Raw genomic sequence first — 14159 nt, 5'->3', positions numbered from 1 at the left:
GGCAGGCAGGACATTGGTCACAAGGAGGGGCTGCATGGGTACTGCACTGGCTCCTGCCTGGGCCTTCTCTCCCCCGCCCCCCATCAACTCTCTCTACAAAGGGGCAGGGATTACGGGCAAACCTAGTGCAGGAGGGCCACTCCCACTGTGCAGACAAAAGCCTCATAGTTCTTAAAAGGACATCAAGGGACACGGAACCAGTGTCCTGTTGAAATACTTCCCTTTGGCGAGACAGACAGCAACCCTCGAAAGGAAACTTCCCTTACTGGGCTGTGATTTCCTGAGGATACCACACTTTAGATGTGCCTAGTGACTCAAAAGGAATTAGGAATTTGCAGTTTGTAGTTGTATGTGTTTTTATTTTTGTAACACAAACAGGGAGAGAGGAGGCAAAGGGGCAGGGCGCAGCACTGTCCCCAGCACAGCTTCCGTGGCATACGTTCATATGTGTTTGTTTTCAAAAGGCAATCCTGCGGTCCGTGTTTCAGGGAACTCCCAAGGCTGTCAATCTCAGTGCAAAGAGCTTAAAATAAAAACCTCCGGTCTGCTCACCACATGAGGATCCAACTCAAAATGCAAAACAAGCCTGCTTGGAAAGTGCCCGCCCTTAAAACAAGAGCGAGAGCTTTAAAGACACATTAAACATGGAGTCTTCCAGGAATCAAGTCAGCTGCGGCTTCAGAAAAACCAAACACACCAAACATATCCAACTGCAGAACTGCTGGCTTAAAAAAAAAGGTGGGGGATACTCTACGTAAAAAGGATCACAGAATGACAGGCGGAGAGGGGGGCTCTTCCCCAACACCTGCTTCTTTTTGTTCTGAACACACTTGTGAACCAGAGAGTAGAAACACAGCCTTGGCGAGCAGTGTGGCAGCTCAGTCTCTGGGGAACGGAGGGCGGCTCACTGTTTGCCCGCCTGTCTGCCCGGCTTCTTTTCCGGCTGACCTCTGCCTGTGCCTGGTATCCCACCGCGGCCCCGGCCGCCAAACACACCTGTGAGACAGAGGAGGGGGCTGCAGCAGAGCTGGGTTTGGAAGCCCAGCTGAAAACGTGGGGGTGGTGCTCCAGAAAGTTCTCAGTGTCAACAAGGGACAAGACCAGCTCCGAAGGGCTATGAGGGACGCCAGGGAGGACAGAGGTCAGCTCTACGTCACACTAGGGCTTGGGGCAGGCTTCCTGGGACAGGGAGTGGGGCCAGGGTAGGGGGCAGTCATCAAAAGGACAAAGCTAGATGGTTTCCCAGAAGAGGAAAGCACGAGGCAGAATAGGGGCAGGACTGAGCCCAGGGGGCCAGCCACAGGCCCCCAGCTCTAAGGTTTCCCTCTTTCTCCAGCACTGTCCACATCCACAGAGAAACAACTGGGAGATTGTGTGTGTCCAGCCGAGGAGTAGAGACAGGGGAGCTCCCTGCCTTCTAACCTCGGCCAGCCAGTGAAGGAGCTGTGCTTCTAAGATACGTGGAGCCCAAGGTAGGAGCTGTGTGGGAGGCTGAGTAATCAGAGACAGAACACACCCCAGCTCAGGAGGTCCTAGGAGGACCAGGGTGGCATGGGGACACAGAAGGGCACACATAGTCACCCTTCCACCACAAACATCATGTGGGTCCCACGAGAAGGGAGGCCCATCCCTGCCTGCCCTCGCCATCCCCAGGGGCAAGCCCAGCTTTGCCAAGGGCAGCTCTGCCACACAGGGTGAGATTTCCACCTGCTGCCGAGGGCCCCATGGCCTCTCTTCAGAGTGGCCCAAGCCATCACTCTTCCCTCCCTCCCTCCCTGCTCCTCTGGGCAGCTCACCCAACAGTGGTGGCCCCCAGCGTGAAGAGCCTGGCCCTTAGATATGGAAAGGGCCCTGCTCACCCCTAGTTCTTGGCAACCTCCCCACCTGCAGTGCCCTCCTGACCCCTCCCTCTGTCTCACTCCTGGCTGTCACGTGAGCCTCAGCTCAGGGCCGGCTCTTATATCCTTCCTGGCCCTGCCTGTGAGCCCCCATGGGGGAGCCTGGGCCTGGCACACCGAAGGCTCCTCCAGATGGAAGAGACAAAGCCGGGGCCCTCCAAGAGGAGGGGGGTGAGGGGGGAGGGAGGGTCTGCAGATGGCCTCTAGGCTCAATCCCCAGCTGACTGCACAATAAACTCAACTTTATGCCAGATTTATAGTCTCAGTGGCGCGGGGCGGGGGCAGGTAGGGTGAGGGGAGTTTATCAAAAAGGCATGAACTAGGCCTTGTGAAAAGGAGTGATAGCAGGGAAGGGGCTCGTGCCAGGCCCTGAGCCAGGATCCCCGCCAGCAGCCTTGGTGAGGCGGGGACCACCGGACTCTCCCTGCAGAGGGGCAACGAGCCGGGGAGGTGGCACGCCATTCTCCGAGCACCTGCCAGGAGACACAGGCGGCCATCGGGTGAGGGCTCAAGCCCCAAGTCTGCACGGGCCCAGTGTCTGTCTGCTGGGCCAGAGCCAGGCCTCAGGAGCATGGAGGGCTGCTGCTGGGCACCAGGGCCCGGGGAGTGGGGGAGTCAGCACTGCCCGCTGGGACTACACGAGGCTTCCAGGGCTGGGGCTGCGGGGCCCGGGGCAGGCAGCGAGCAGCAGCACGGCCGCCCCGCACCAGAGGAGGCCTGTGAGTCATAACCCCCAGCTCTGTGGAGGGGGCTCAGAGCCAGGCCTGTGGCACCATGACGGCACCACCCAGGAATGTCAACACTGGGACGGGATGGCTGCCACGTGCTGCAGTCACCCTTCAGCGGCAAGGCCCGGGCAGACTCTTCGGCCTAGCCTGCTGGGCAAGGGGTGGGGTAGCGGGGAGGGAGAGGAGGGGAGAGAAGGACCTACCTCGCCCAGCGCCCCCCATGCCTCGGCCCTTCTGCTGCTTCTGCTGCTGCAGGCCACCGCGGCCGCGGCCCTTGGCCACCACCTCCTCCTTGACCATGTCAATGATCTCGTCGGGGATGCGCAGGTACTTGATGGTGCTGCCGCGGATATAGCACTCTGGCATCCGCCAAAACTTGTCCCCGTCCTGTGTGAGAGGGGGTGAGTCTCGGATCGGGGGTGGGGGGAGGTCCCTGCAGGGTGGGTGCCAAGAACCAGGGCGCATCTGTCCCCTCGTGCCCCCGTTCCCAGCTGGGTCATCGTCCTAGCCTGCCTGTGCCTGGCATCCCCCCTGCACAGTTCTCAGTCCCGGACTTGATGTGGGCGTAGGGGAGCTGTCTTCCAGGGGACTCTCTCCAGACTCGTGGTCCCCTGTTACCCAGGAAGGGGCAAAGAATCCCATCAGCTAGCTTCCTCATCCTCAGCCTGTCCTCCAGTGTGGGATGAGGTTTGTTACCTACAGCCCAAAGCCGAGAAAAGGCTGGGGACCTTCGCACCAGCCACTGCGACAGCCCAGCCACAGCCCAGCTCCTCCACCCTCCTGCCCCCAGCCTTTGGAACCTACCTTCTGGAACCCTCTCTATGTGTCCTGACTCATTCATTCATCCACTTATCTCCTGATGGACTCTGAGGTGGGTGTGGGACACAGGTAAGTGGGATAGAGACTATGTGTGACCAGTGAAGAGGGCGGGAGGTGGGTGGGGAGGTGAGCCCATGGCTGGCCAGGGGCAGTGACCAATGATGCCAGTTTTCAGGGAAGCTAATTAAGGCCAGAGAGATTAGGAAGCTTGCAAAGTCACAGATTCTGGAGCAATGCCAACCCTGAAGGTCCAAGGACGTCAATCACCTCCCTCCCAAGCCCCCACCACCATGTACCCTGTGACCAGCACAAGGCCTTCCTCCACAGCCCCTCCTGTTGCCCTTGGGCAGGAGCCCAGGGCTTCTTCGTTCTCCAGCCCCACCCCTGGTGCCCTGAGCCAGAAGTCTTGGCAGCCCTCTCTGCTCCCCACATCCCTAGAAATCAGACCAAGACATTTCCCTGCTTAGGACCCAATCAGGGCCCCCTTGGCCCAAGGACAAAGTCCAAACTCCTCAGTGTGGCTCCCAAGGGCCCAAGATCCAGCCCCACCCTGGCTGCTCTCACTCAGCTCTCCCTGACGCGCTTTCCAGATGGAAATTTCTGGAACGCATACAATGGGCGTCTTGCCCCCAGCACTTTGCACATGCTGTTCCCACTTTTCTGTGTGTGGCTAACTCTGACCCCCAATAGGTCTTGTTCCTAGCCACCCTGAAAGGCCCAGAGTCCTCAAGCATGACAGTCGTTGGCAGTGCCTGGCTCAGGCTGGTCTGGCACAGCAGAGACACTCAATAGGACAAAGGGAAAGTTCAAAGGCCAACTCTTCCCAGGAATGTGCATAAGCCCCCAACCTACACTGGAACCCCATGAAGTCTCGAGCACTCCTTTCCCAGGAAGGGCAGGCAAAGGCCCAAGTCCTCAGGGATGCAAACTTACAGCCTGACAGATACATAATGATTCCAGGGAAGCTCAGGGCTTGGCGCTCCCTTAGCCGAGGACGAGCTGGGCCCAGCATACTCCCTGCAGGAACCAGAGCTTACTCTGTGTTCCATGGCAAGAGCCAAGCAACTTGAGCTAACCATTCTCCAACCAACCCTGGCTCTCCAGGGCTTTCTCAATCCTGCGTGTCTGCATCCTGCCCACGCTGCTGCCCTGGGGACAGGCTGCTACCCCGTTTACGGGGAGGATTCCGGACAGCCCAAGTGACACTGAACCTCACACCAGCCTCTCCTTGCAACCAGCAGGTCAGAGGGTGGACTACGCAGGATGAGCCACATGTCCAGTCTCCACTGGCTATGGAGGTCGGCCGACCTTGCTCTGCAAACCCGTGGTTGCTTCCAGGTCCCAGAGAGGGACAAAGACCTACTGGCCCCTCGCTCAGCTACGTACTGCAGCAATGGCTGCTATAGTCACACTGGAGCTGCCCAGAGCCCTGCCGCCACAAGTGCAGTAGCCAAACCAGGAGGAAGGTTCTAGTGGAAGACCTCGCATAATATACATCACAAGATGCAGGGCACAGAGCCTCACAGGTGAGGGGAGACGGTCACACTTACCAGTCTGCCTGCTGGATGTGGGCCATCCAGGAGGACAGACCAGGGGCAAGATGGGCTTCCTAGGGCTCTGCTATACTCTGGTATGGCAAGCCTCAGGGACACCTGCCCAGGAGCTCAAGACAGCCTCATCTTGGATGGGCCCGCGAGCACTTTCTTCCCTTGTAATCTAGGGGGCTGTCGCCAAGGCGGTTGGAAACTGGAATCAAGGCAGGAGGCAAGCCCCAGCCCACCCCAGCACAGGTTCACAGGGGGGCGCCCTGCCTTTGCCACGGTCTTCCTCATTGCTCTGAGAGTTTGCAGGAACCAGAGCTTACTCTGTGTTCCATGGCAAGAGCCAAGCAACTTGAGCTTGAGAACTGTTCCCCAGCTCTGGCCCACCAGGTGGTGTTCCTGGCCCTATACTTCCTGATTTCAGGCCTCCGGAGGTAAACAAGTCTCCTGGTCCACAGGGCCACAGGGCTGCCCTCGCCCCCTGGTGGCCTGGATATCCCACGGCCACACCACCCTGGCCTGGTTGGCTGGTGATGTCCACAGCCAGGACCAAAGGCAGCAGGGGCTGACAAGGAAGGTCAGGCCTGTCTTGGAGGCCACCCCTACCTGTACACTAGGGATTTGTAGCCAGAAGTGCCCCCCAGGCCTAAGTCCTTCTTGTTTAGGGCTGGCAGCAGCAGTGGGGCATGGGGCAGCATCCCCATAGGTACAAAGTCCAGGGCACTAGAGGGACTTGGAACCCTGTCCTTCTGCTGGCTGCACCCCCCACCCAGTCCCTCAGGCCCTGCCCCTCCTAAGCCCCACCCATTCCATCAAGCCTCACCGTGGTAGGAAGACCTGGCTGTGCTATGCCCCTCCCTACTCCTCCCACAAGGGCAGGGAGGGGCCTTCACTCCACGGAGGATGCTGAGGGTCTGGGTTGCACTTGGCGGCCACACCACCCACAGTCCCTATGCCAGCCTGGCCCTGCCTGACCTAGTGGGTCAGAGGGCCCTCAGGCGGTGGGCACAGGGCACTTACCCTGGATGTGCAGATCACCTCTCGAAGGTTAATGTTCATCCAGTTATCACAGCTCACCAGATGCCCATTGTATGTCTCCCCATTTTTTAGTTCCACCAACTGTAAGAGAAATGAACCCCAAGTCAGCCATGGGTCCCAAGGAAGGGCAGCCCTACCCCTAAGTCCTGGGTGACTACCACCTGGGGCTCATCCAGACACGGGACCTAGGGGGACTGTCGCCACAGCACATGGTGCCTAGTACTGTCCCCTCCCCCTCTACTGCCCCTAGTGGGCCATCTTATGGGCGACATGATTGGCATCCTCTGTACATTTTGCTGGGCACTGTGGTCTTCTATGATGAAACCAGATTTTTTTGTGCAAACAAAAAAGCAAAAAAACCCACCAAAAAATCCTCTATAAAACTTTAAAGGAAAGAGCGAGTTTAGAGGAACAGTGGCCACTAACTCAGAACAGCCAGGGTGACACGTCTTAGTTGGTCCAGACAGCGGCCTGGGGGCAGGTGTTCTCTGACAGCATGTGTACAAGCCTTGGTGGTCCGGAAACACCTTTTCAGTCCAAGAAATACTCATCTATTCTAATGTGTTCCGGGAAAATACAAAGGTAGCTCATCATCTGAAGCTCCGCTGAGACTTGAGAAAGAATCGACTCAAGGTATCTCCCCAAGAGAAATAAAGGCAAACATCCGTGCAAAAATGTGCGCACAAAGGGCGCATGGGGGGCTCAGTTGGTTAAGCATCTGCCTTGGGCTCAGGTCATGATCCCGGAGTCCAGGGATTGAGCCCCACGTTGGGCTCCTGGCTTAGCAGGGAGTCTGCTTCTCCCTCTGCCCCTTCTCCCACTTGTGTGCTCTTTTTCGCTCTGAAATAAACGAAAAATAAAATTAAAAAAAAATGTGTGCACAAATGTTCATGGCAACCAAAATATTCAAAGACAGGAAGTAAAAACCACCCAAATGTCCATCACCAGCAGACAAGTGAAGACACAAAATGTAGTATGTCCACACAGTATGTTACCACATGGCCAAGGCCATCAGGTAGGAAGCCCTGACACATGGTACAATGTAGCTGAATCTCGAAAAACATGCAGAGTTGAAGAAGCCACATAAAAAAGGCCACACACTATATGATCCCATTTACAGGCAATGTTTAGAACAAGCAAATCCATGGACAGAAAGCAGATTAGTGGTTGCCAGGGACTGGGGAAAGGGGATGGGGACTGCTACTAGGGATGGGGTTTCCTTCTGGGGTGATGGAATGTTCTGGAACTACACAGAGGTGGTGGTTTATGATGCTGTGAATGTACTAAATACCCCTGAGCTCTATATGTTAAAAGGCTGAACTGTAAAGGCGCCTGGTGGGCTCGGTGGGAAGAGCATGTGTATCTTGATCTTGGGATCATGAATTCAAGCCCCATGTTGCGTGCAGAGATGCCTTAAATAAAAGAATAAATAAGAACTTCAGAAGAAAAAAACTGTTATCGTTAATGGCAAAAGTCATTTAGGGAATAACGTGTGTTACGTGATCCCATTTGGGTTTTTAAAAAGTCACATTTGTATCTTTATTTTTTTAAATTTTATTTATTTTTTAAAGATTTTATTTATTTATTCGACAAAGAGAGAAACAGCAAGAGAGGAAACACAAGCAGGGGTAGAGGCAGAGGGAGAAGCAGGCTCCCTGCTGGAGCCTGACGTGGGGTTCGATCCCAGGACCCTGGGACCATGACCTGAGCCGAAGGCTGAGGCTTAACAACAGAGGCAGCCAAGCGCCCTCTCAGATTCCTATTTCTACACGTATGTTAAGCCTGGATGTGCAAGGCACCTGGCTGGCTCAACTGGTGATGCGTGCAACTCTTGATCTTGGCTCTGTGAGTTCAAGCCCCATGTTGGGCACGGAGCTTACTTTAAAAAGAAAAAAAAAAAAAACCATATATCAAAGATGTGGTTAATTTGCTGGCAAGAGTAATGACGAGCTTCTAGTTTCTACGTACCTCCAATGTTTGACATTTTTAATAAGTACGTATTACTTTTATAAGCAGAACTAAAAACAGGTCCTGACACGCGTAGGAGGGAGAAGAGGACAAGCGGCTGTTTTGTGGGCAGGCGGGACGCAGGTATGGCTGGAGGCCCTTCACCCTTGGCCCAGTGTCCCAGTCCCTGCGCTGAGGCTGGTCCCCACTGAAACTCGCTGCCCTTGACAGGCATGTACTCACCATGGGATGATTCTGAGCCGTCTTCAGCAGCGACAAGGGAAGCTGTAAGGGAAACAGAGGCCCGTAACTTGTCTGATCAGCACTGAGGGACGCCAGCCACCCGGGTGGGGCTGGGACTCCAATCTCGCCAATCTGCCACCTTATCGCTGTGCGGGGATACAGGGGCACATGGCCCTAACCCCCTGACAGAAAACGCATGCTCCTAACTCGGCCCAGCCCCAAGACACACACCTGCCTCCCAGTTTAGGACGTAAAGCCTGGAACACTCCCCCGTGCCCAATCTCAGAGGCAGCAGTCATCTGGTCTTGGTGCTGCCCATTCTGGGCGTTTCCTTATAACTCGTGTTACCTACCTATATCCACACTCTTGACAGGAGAGGGCCTAGCCTTCCATGCTGGTCATTAGTGCCACAGCACACGGGTCCTTCTCCTGCCTTCCTTTTTTGTTCGACTGATATCCCTGAGATGCAACCACATTAAACATGTAGCTTTTTTGGAACGCCTGGGTGGCTGAGTAGGATAAGCATCGGACTCCAGCTCAGGTGGTGATCTTGGGGTACTGGGATTGAGCCCCGAGTCAGGCTCTGTGCTCAATGGGCAGTCTGCATATCCCTTGCCCCCCCCCCCGCCCCAATGCACAGGCCCTCTCTCTCTCATATAAATAAATCTTTTTTTTTTTTTTAAGATGCAGCTTTCATTTTCATCCTCATATACGGTTACTGTCACACCTACTTTACAGATGGGGATACCGAGGCTGAAGAGACTGAGGAACTCGCTCGGCACTACAGAGCCAGTAAAGAGAACCCCACTGGCTGGAAGTCAGCTCATTCCAAGCCCACGCCCCAAAGGGCAGCCCCGACTGGACCAAGAGTGATTCTGCCAGGCAGTGGAGTATCAACCTTGATCCATGGTGGCTACATCTGAGCTGGTTTTTCAGAGAGAATTCTTCAGAAAAGGAGAAAAAACATCCCAGGGGGGGAAAAATCTGTCATTATTACAAATGTGATGGCATATAAAAGATGCAATTTTTTAAAATTCACCCACATAAAGTCAGCTTTCAAGATACTAAAAAATATTCTCTTTTCATTTTGGGAACACAAATCACAGTCCATACAACACTGGGGCCTGCGTCTCGGCCTCCAGGAAGATGACTCGGGTGGCAGTGCTTAGGTCCAGGATCCAATGACAGCCCATCCAGCAAGGTCAAATGAAGGTTCTGGTCTGAGGGTCCCACAGATGAGACACTCACTGCCTCGGAGAGGACGGAGCTTTACCACACCTTGCCCCAGCTTTGGAATTCTCAGTCAGCCATCCCCCCAGAAGCTCGCCACAGGGCAGTCTCAGCCTGCCCTCACACTCTCAACGCAGGGTGGCTGCTTCTCTACATGGGGGGAACTGAAGGCCAGAAATGGCCCTCAACCCCCACAGGACAGCTGCCAAGGAAAGGCTCGAGGGGGATTCCCACATCCCACCGCCTTTCCTGAGAAGAGCTGCCTAGGGGAGGTCCAGTGGCTGCAGGAAGCCAGGGCCATGCCCACTTCCTGCACTGGCTTCCTGGTAAAAAGGAAGAAGGGAAACATGGAGAAGGGGTGGCTGCTCAAAGGACCACCAGCAAGCAGGCTGGGGCCCCCAGCCTAACCAACCTGAGGCTCTAGCCCTCTCATTTGGAGTTCATCTGTGCGATGGTACCTGGGTGCCTGCGAGCAGAGAGCCATGGAAAACCAGGAGGCTCCCACTCACGCACTGGGGCCATGAGCCTCAGTTGCCTTTTACTGTTGCGAAGCCTCAGGCTTTCCTGAGCAAGCCTGTTTTCTTGTGTCCAAGACAGGAATGTGGACCAGTGCAATGACACACATGGGTCGTCCTTCCAGATCACCTGAGAGCGGACAGGACAAGGCCTGGAACGCGAGAATGAGGACGGGTTCAGCGGTGAGCCGCGGAGAAGTATAGCCAAGGCCCCTCTAGACAACGGACCAATGACCAGAGTGGGAGGGACCTTCCCAGGGACACCACAGCAAGATCCTGAGAAAGCCCACGAAATTAAGCTGAAGCCTGTCAGCAGGGGCCCCACAGGGGTCCTCTTATGGTGTGTGCAGCTCCTGCGCCCGTGCTGGCCTCTCCCTGCCCTGGAGAACCCATGGCTTCCCTGATTGTCACTGGCAGCGCCCTATTCACAAAACAGCTGAAAGGACGTTTAAGACACAGAAGTGACCAACACCTGCTCCCAACACTCCCCCAACAGAATCACAAGGCCAAGCCAGCTCCAGGAAGTAGCCCCTTCTGTTTCTCACTAGCCACGCCCAATCCTGCCTTCTGACCTTTGTTCCTGCAGTTCCCTCGGCCTGGAGAAGGGCTGTCCTTCCCCAGGCCGGTGGCTGCTCACGTGTCACCTCTTAACTGGCTTGGCCAGGCCCTCATAATAACCTCATCTAGGGGTTGAGATTTCCACCTGGGCCACCCCCTGCTGCTTTCATTATAGGACACTGCCAGTCTCTAATTATCTTGTTTATTATGTCTCCCCACCAGACTGGAAAACTCAAGAGGGTGTGGACTCTGTCCAGTGCCAAGCTCGGGGGCCAGGCACTCAAGAGGGACTCACTAAATATTTGCTGAACAAATACACAAGAAAATGCACACAACATCCAGGGAGGCACATGGCATGGGTGGGAAACCTGCCCCAACCCACAGATAAGAAAAGGAGAGGCTCAGGGGCGCCTAGATGGCTCAGTCAGTTGAGCATCTGCCTTCAGCCCATGATCCCAGGGCCTTGGGATCAAGCCCCAAGTGTGTGGGGCGCGCGGGGGGGGGGGGGGGGGGGGGTTGGTCCTTGCTCAGCAGGGAGCCTGCTTCTCCCTCTGCCTTTGCCTGCCTCTCCGTGCTTGTGCTGGCTATCAAATCAAATTGAATCAGAAAGGAGAGGCTCAGATGGGGAGAGGTGGTTTTGGGAGGGACAGTCCTCCAAGGCTGCAACAGTCTGGAGCAACATTCACATCTTGCCATTTTCCAGATCATCACCCCCAAACTGTTGGAGACGAAGGAGAGAGGAAGGGGAAGATCCCCAAGAACTTAAAAAAACTTGGTGGGGAAGTTCTTGAAGGTGCTGAGATGGGACTGGCTAGAACACTGTTCAGGAGAAGACAGGGCCATCTGGAGTTGGGAAAATCAAAAGCTTCAGGAAAGAGCAGCCTTTTCTCTGGGCTTTTTCAGAATGTCTGGGATCTGGTTGTTATATCTAGACCAATCTAAGACTAGACCATGTGGCTTCCTGAGGCTCCCAATTCAAGAAGATGTTAAAGAGACCCATCTCCTCTCCATACACACCCTCAGACCCCTATTTCCGACACCATCATGACCTTGGGGAACTGGGAATGTACCATGCCTTGTCTCTTCCTGGCTATTCTTCAGGCTGACAGAGTCTGTTCTTTGCACAAGCACTGTTCTAGACTCCAGAAATTTATCAGAGATAACAGGTCCAGTCTCCAAGGAGCTTAAGGAGGAAGGAACCTTCCAGTTCCACCCATCCCCTCAGGCCAACTCCCCTCCAGCACAGAGGAACCCACCCCCTCTCTCATTTCCTGCGCCAGCCAGCAGAGCAGTATTTAGAACGAATCTCCACTAAGCTCTGAAAAACATGTTAGTGACCTGCAGAGTGACTCTGGAGCTGATGGGCCAAGCACTCTCCTGCATCTCTCCTAGGAAGCCTGGCTCTGAATTTGTGTGGTCCTGTTTCCCTTCCATACATTTTTTTTTTTCCCTTAAGCTCGCTCCAGGCCCAACGAGGGGCTTGAACTCACTACGTTGAGATCAAGAGTTCCAGGCTCTACCGACTGAGTCAGCCAGACGCAACTCCCTTCTAAACGCTGAAGACAGAGGCACTCTCTGACCTAAACCTAGAACTTTCAAGATTGGAGAGCAGCATGGTCCTGGAAAGGGCTCCCGTCAGGGCCTCAATTTCTCCTTCACTGAACTGGAAGGATGCAGTTAGTCCACTCCTGGCTCAAAATGCTGCCCCTTCTCCTGAAACTACAACCAGTGTGATCCAGGGAGAAGCCAAACCCCCTCTCTAGGTCTGCTTTTTCAGCCTCAGAATGAGAGGCAGAGAAGATTGTGCTACATTCTAAAGTGCCTTGCAAGGCTTGAAATTCTCAACCTGGTTTAATTTGAAAACTCAAATCGGCCCCTTTTCAATAATATGAAGTTAGACCGCTACGGATACACTCGGAGCCACTCCCCTGTCCGAACTCACTCTGCGGCTTTCACCGGACCCTTTGGCAGGTCCCCACTCTCAAGCCTCGGTTCCCCATCTGCAAAGTGGAAAGACAGCAGCTAGGCTAACACATGATTACACGTTCGTCCGATTCTAAGTCCTCCGGGACTGACAGGCTGGATGCTCTGGGAGACCTCCATGCCCTCTCCGGCCTCAATATGCCCGTCTCATTCCGGGGAGCAGAACCGAGGCCCTGAATGCATGCTAGCTCCGCGTGCCCCTGCCTCAGCGCCCGCCGCGAGGGTCCCCGGCGGCCACGTTCCCCGCCTCCCGGAGAGACTTCGCCGCCTCCCTGCCCTCACCATGTTGTCGGCGGGGAGCGGGCTCGCCGACCACTTCCGCCGCCGCCGCTCACGCGTCCGCCGGTAGCCGCCCTGCCGCGCGCCACTTAGGCTGAAATGAAGTGGCAGCGACACGAGCCAGTCAGAGCAGGGCTCGAGGGAAGAGCAACCAATCCACACGGAGTAGGGAGGGATCAACTAGACACGACGGGCAGGATTGGCTGTGTTCTCGCGGGAGGGAATAAGAGAAAGGGCCGTAAAGTGTCGACGTGAATGCTGAAAAGCGGGGGCGGAGCCAGTGGGCCTGCCCTAGAGGCCTTGTGGGTAAAGACGCATGCGCAGGTGAAAAATCTCGCAGATCTCCTGGGCTCCACACTGTGGGCAAAGCCGGATATTGCTACAATTTGCAAAGGAAGGAGTTGAGGCTCCGTGGTTATTGCGTTGTGTTTAATGCCTCCCTTAGGGCTCCTTCACTTCTGATTTTCATTATTGTAGTTGATCCTTATCCAGGGCATGCCTTTTGGTGGGTTGAAATACTGACTGTGCCTCTCTGAGCCTCGGTTTGCCCCTCTGTAAAATTGGTTTAATGATAGTGTCTGTCCTAGGGTGTAGTGAGGATGAAATGAGTTAAGCCAAGTAAAATCATTTAGAAAAGCGTCTAGCACAAACGGAGCACTTAGAACCCAGGAGTGCAATAGTTATTGAGGACCTGGTATGTACCTGTTCCTGGAAACAGTAAACCAGACAAAACGGGCCCTCCTAGGACTTAGGAGCCCAGTGGGGAGATAGACGGTAAGCAAACTAAATAGGCAAATGTATTCGTTTCCCTGGGCTGCCATAACAAATTACCACAAATTGGATGGCTTAAAACAATATAACTTGATTCATGAGTCTGAAATCAAGGTATCACCAGGGTTGGTTCCTTCTGAAGGTTCTGAGGGACAATGTGTCCCCCACATCTCTCCTAGCTTCTGGTGGCTGTCAGCAGTCCTCACAGTTCTTTGGCTCCCAGAAACATAAATCTCTGCCACTATCTTCACATGGTTTTCTTTGTGTGTCTCCCTATCTCAAGTCTTTGTTTCACTTTGTTATAAGGACAGTATCTTATTATGTCCACCCTAAATCGAGGATAGAATCATCTTGAGATCCTTAATTACATTTGCAAAGATTTTATTTCAAAAAAGGTCCTATTCACAGATATGGGGGTTAGAGCTTACCTATGTTATGTTAGAACATATCTTTTTAGGGGACACTACTTTACCCATTACATCAAGTAATTAACAACTGGATGACCATCAAGGGTTCCTTCTTTTGCCTTGACCTTCAAGCCCCCAAATAAGCAATAGGTGCCCTCCACCAGTGGCTATCCTCCGGGCCTCCCAAGTGTCAGAATTGGCT

The 14159-nt window shown here is 54.4% G+C and overlaps 1 protein-coding gene and 1 long non-coding RNA gene across 3 annotated transcripts; one reads left to right on the top strand and one right to left on the bottom strand.

Moving 5' to 3' along the window:
• Positions 1-338: 338 nt before the first annotated feature.
• On the bottom strand, positions 339-12939 carry LSM4 (LSM4 homolog, U6 small nuclear RNA and mRNA degradation associated). Of its 2 annotated transcripts, none has more exons than XM_004760949.3 (5): positions 12783-12939; positions 8215-8256; positions 6007-6105; positions 2830-3013; positions 339-996 (listed from the first exon to the last, which is right to left on the bottom strand). In XM_004760949.3, the coding sequence occupies exons 1-5, from the start codon at positions 12783-12785 to the stop codon at positions 905-907; spliced, it is 420 nt and encodes a 139-aa protein (XP_004761006.1). In that variant the 5' UTR covers positions 12786-12939; the 3' UTR covers positions 339-904. The 2 variants fall into 2 exon arrangements, with proteins under 2 accessions (XP_004761006.1, XP_044937498.1); XM_045081563.1 differs by lacking the exon at positions 12783-12939 and adding an exon at positions 8567-8651.
• LOC106006637 lies at positions 3009-9269 on the top strand. The gene is made up of 3 exons (XR_001180851.2): positions 3009-4971; positions 8041-8115; positions 8953-9269. It is a non-coding gene; the product is annotated as an uncharacterized LOC106006637 (long non-coding RNA).
• Positions 12940-14159: the final 1220 nt, after the last annotated feature.

This window comes from Mustela putorius, unplaced genomic scaffold, assembly GCF_011764305.1.
Source record: "Mustela putorius furo isolate JIRA1106 unplaced genomic scaffold, ASM1176430v1.1 tig00000095_pilon_pilon_pilon, whole genome shotgun sequence".
In the NCBI taxonomy this organism is placed as follows: domain Eukaryota; kingdom Metazoa; phylum Chordata; class Mammalia; order Carnivora; family Mustelidae; genus Mustela; species Mustela putorius.
Note: the sequence above shows the minus strand (reverse complement) of the source record. Positions and strands in the feature narration are given on the sequence as shown.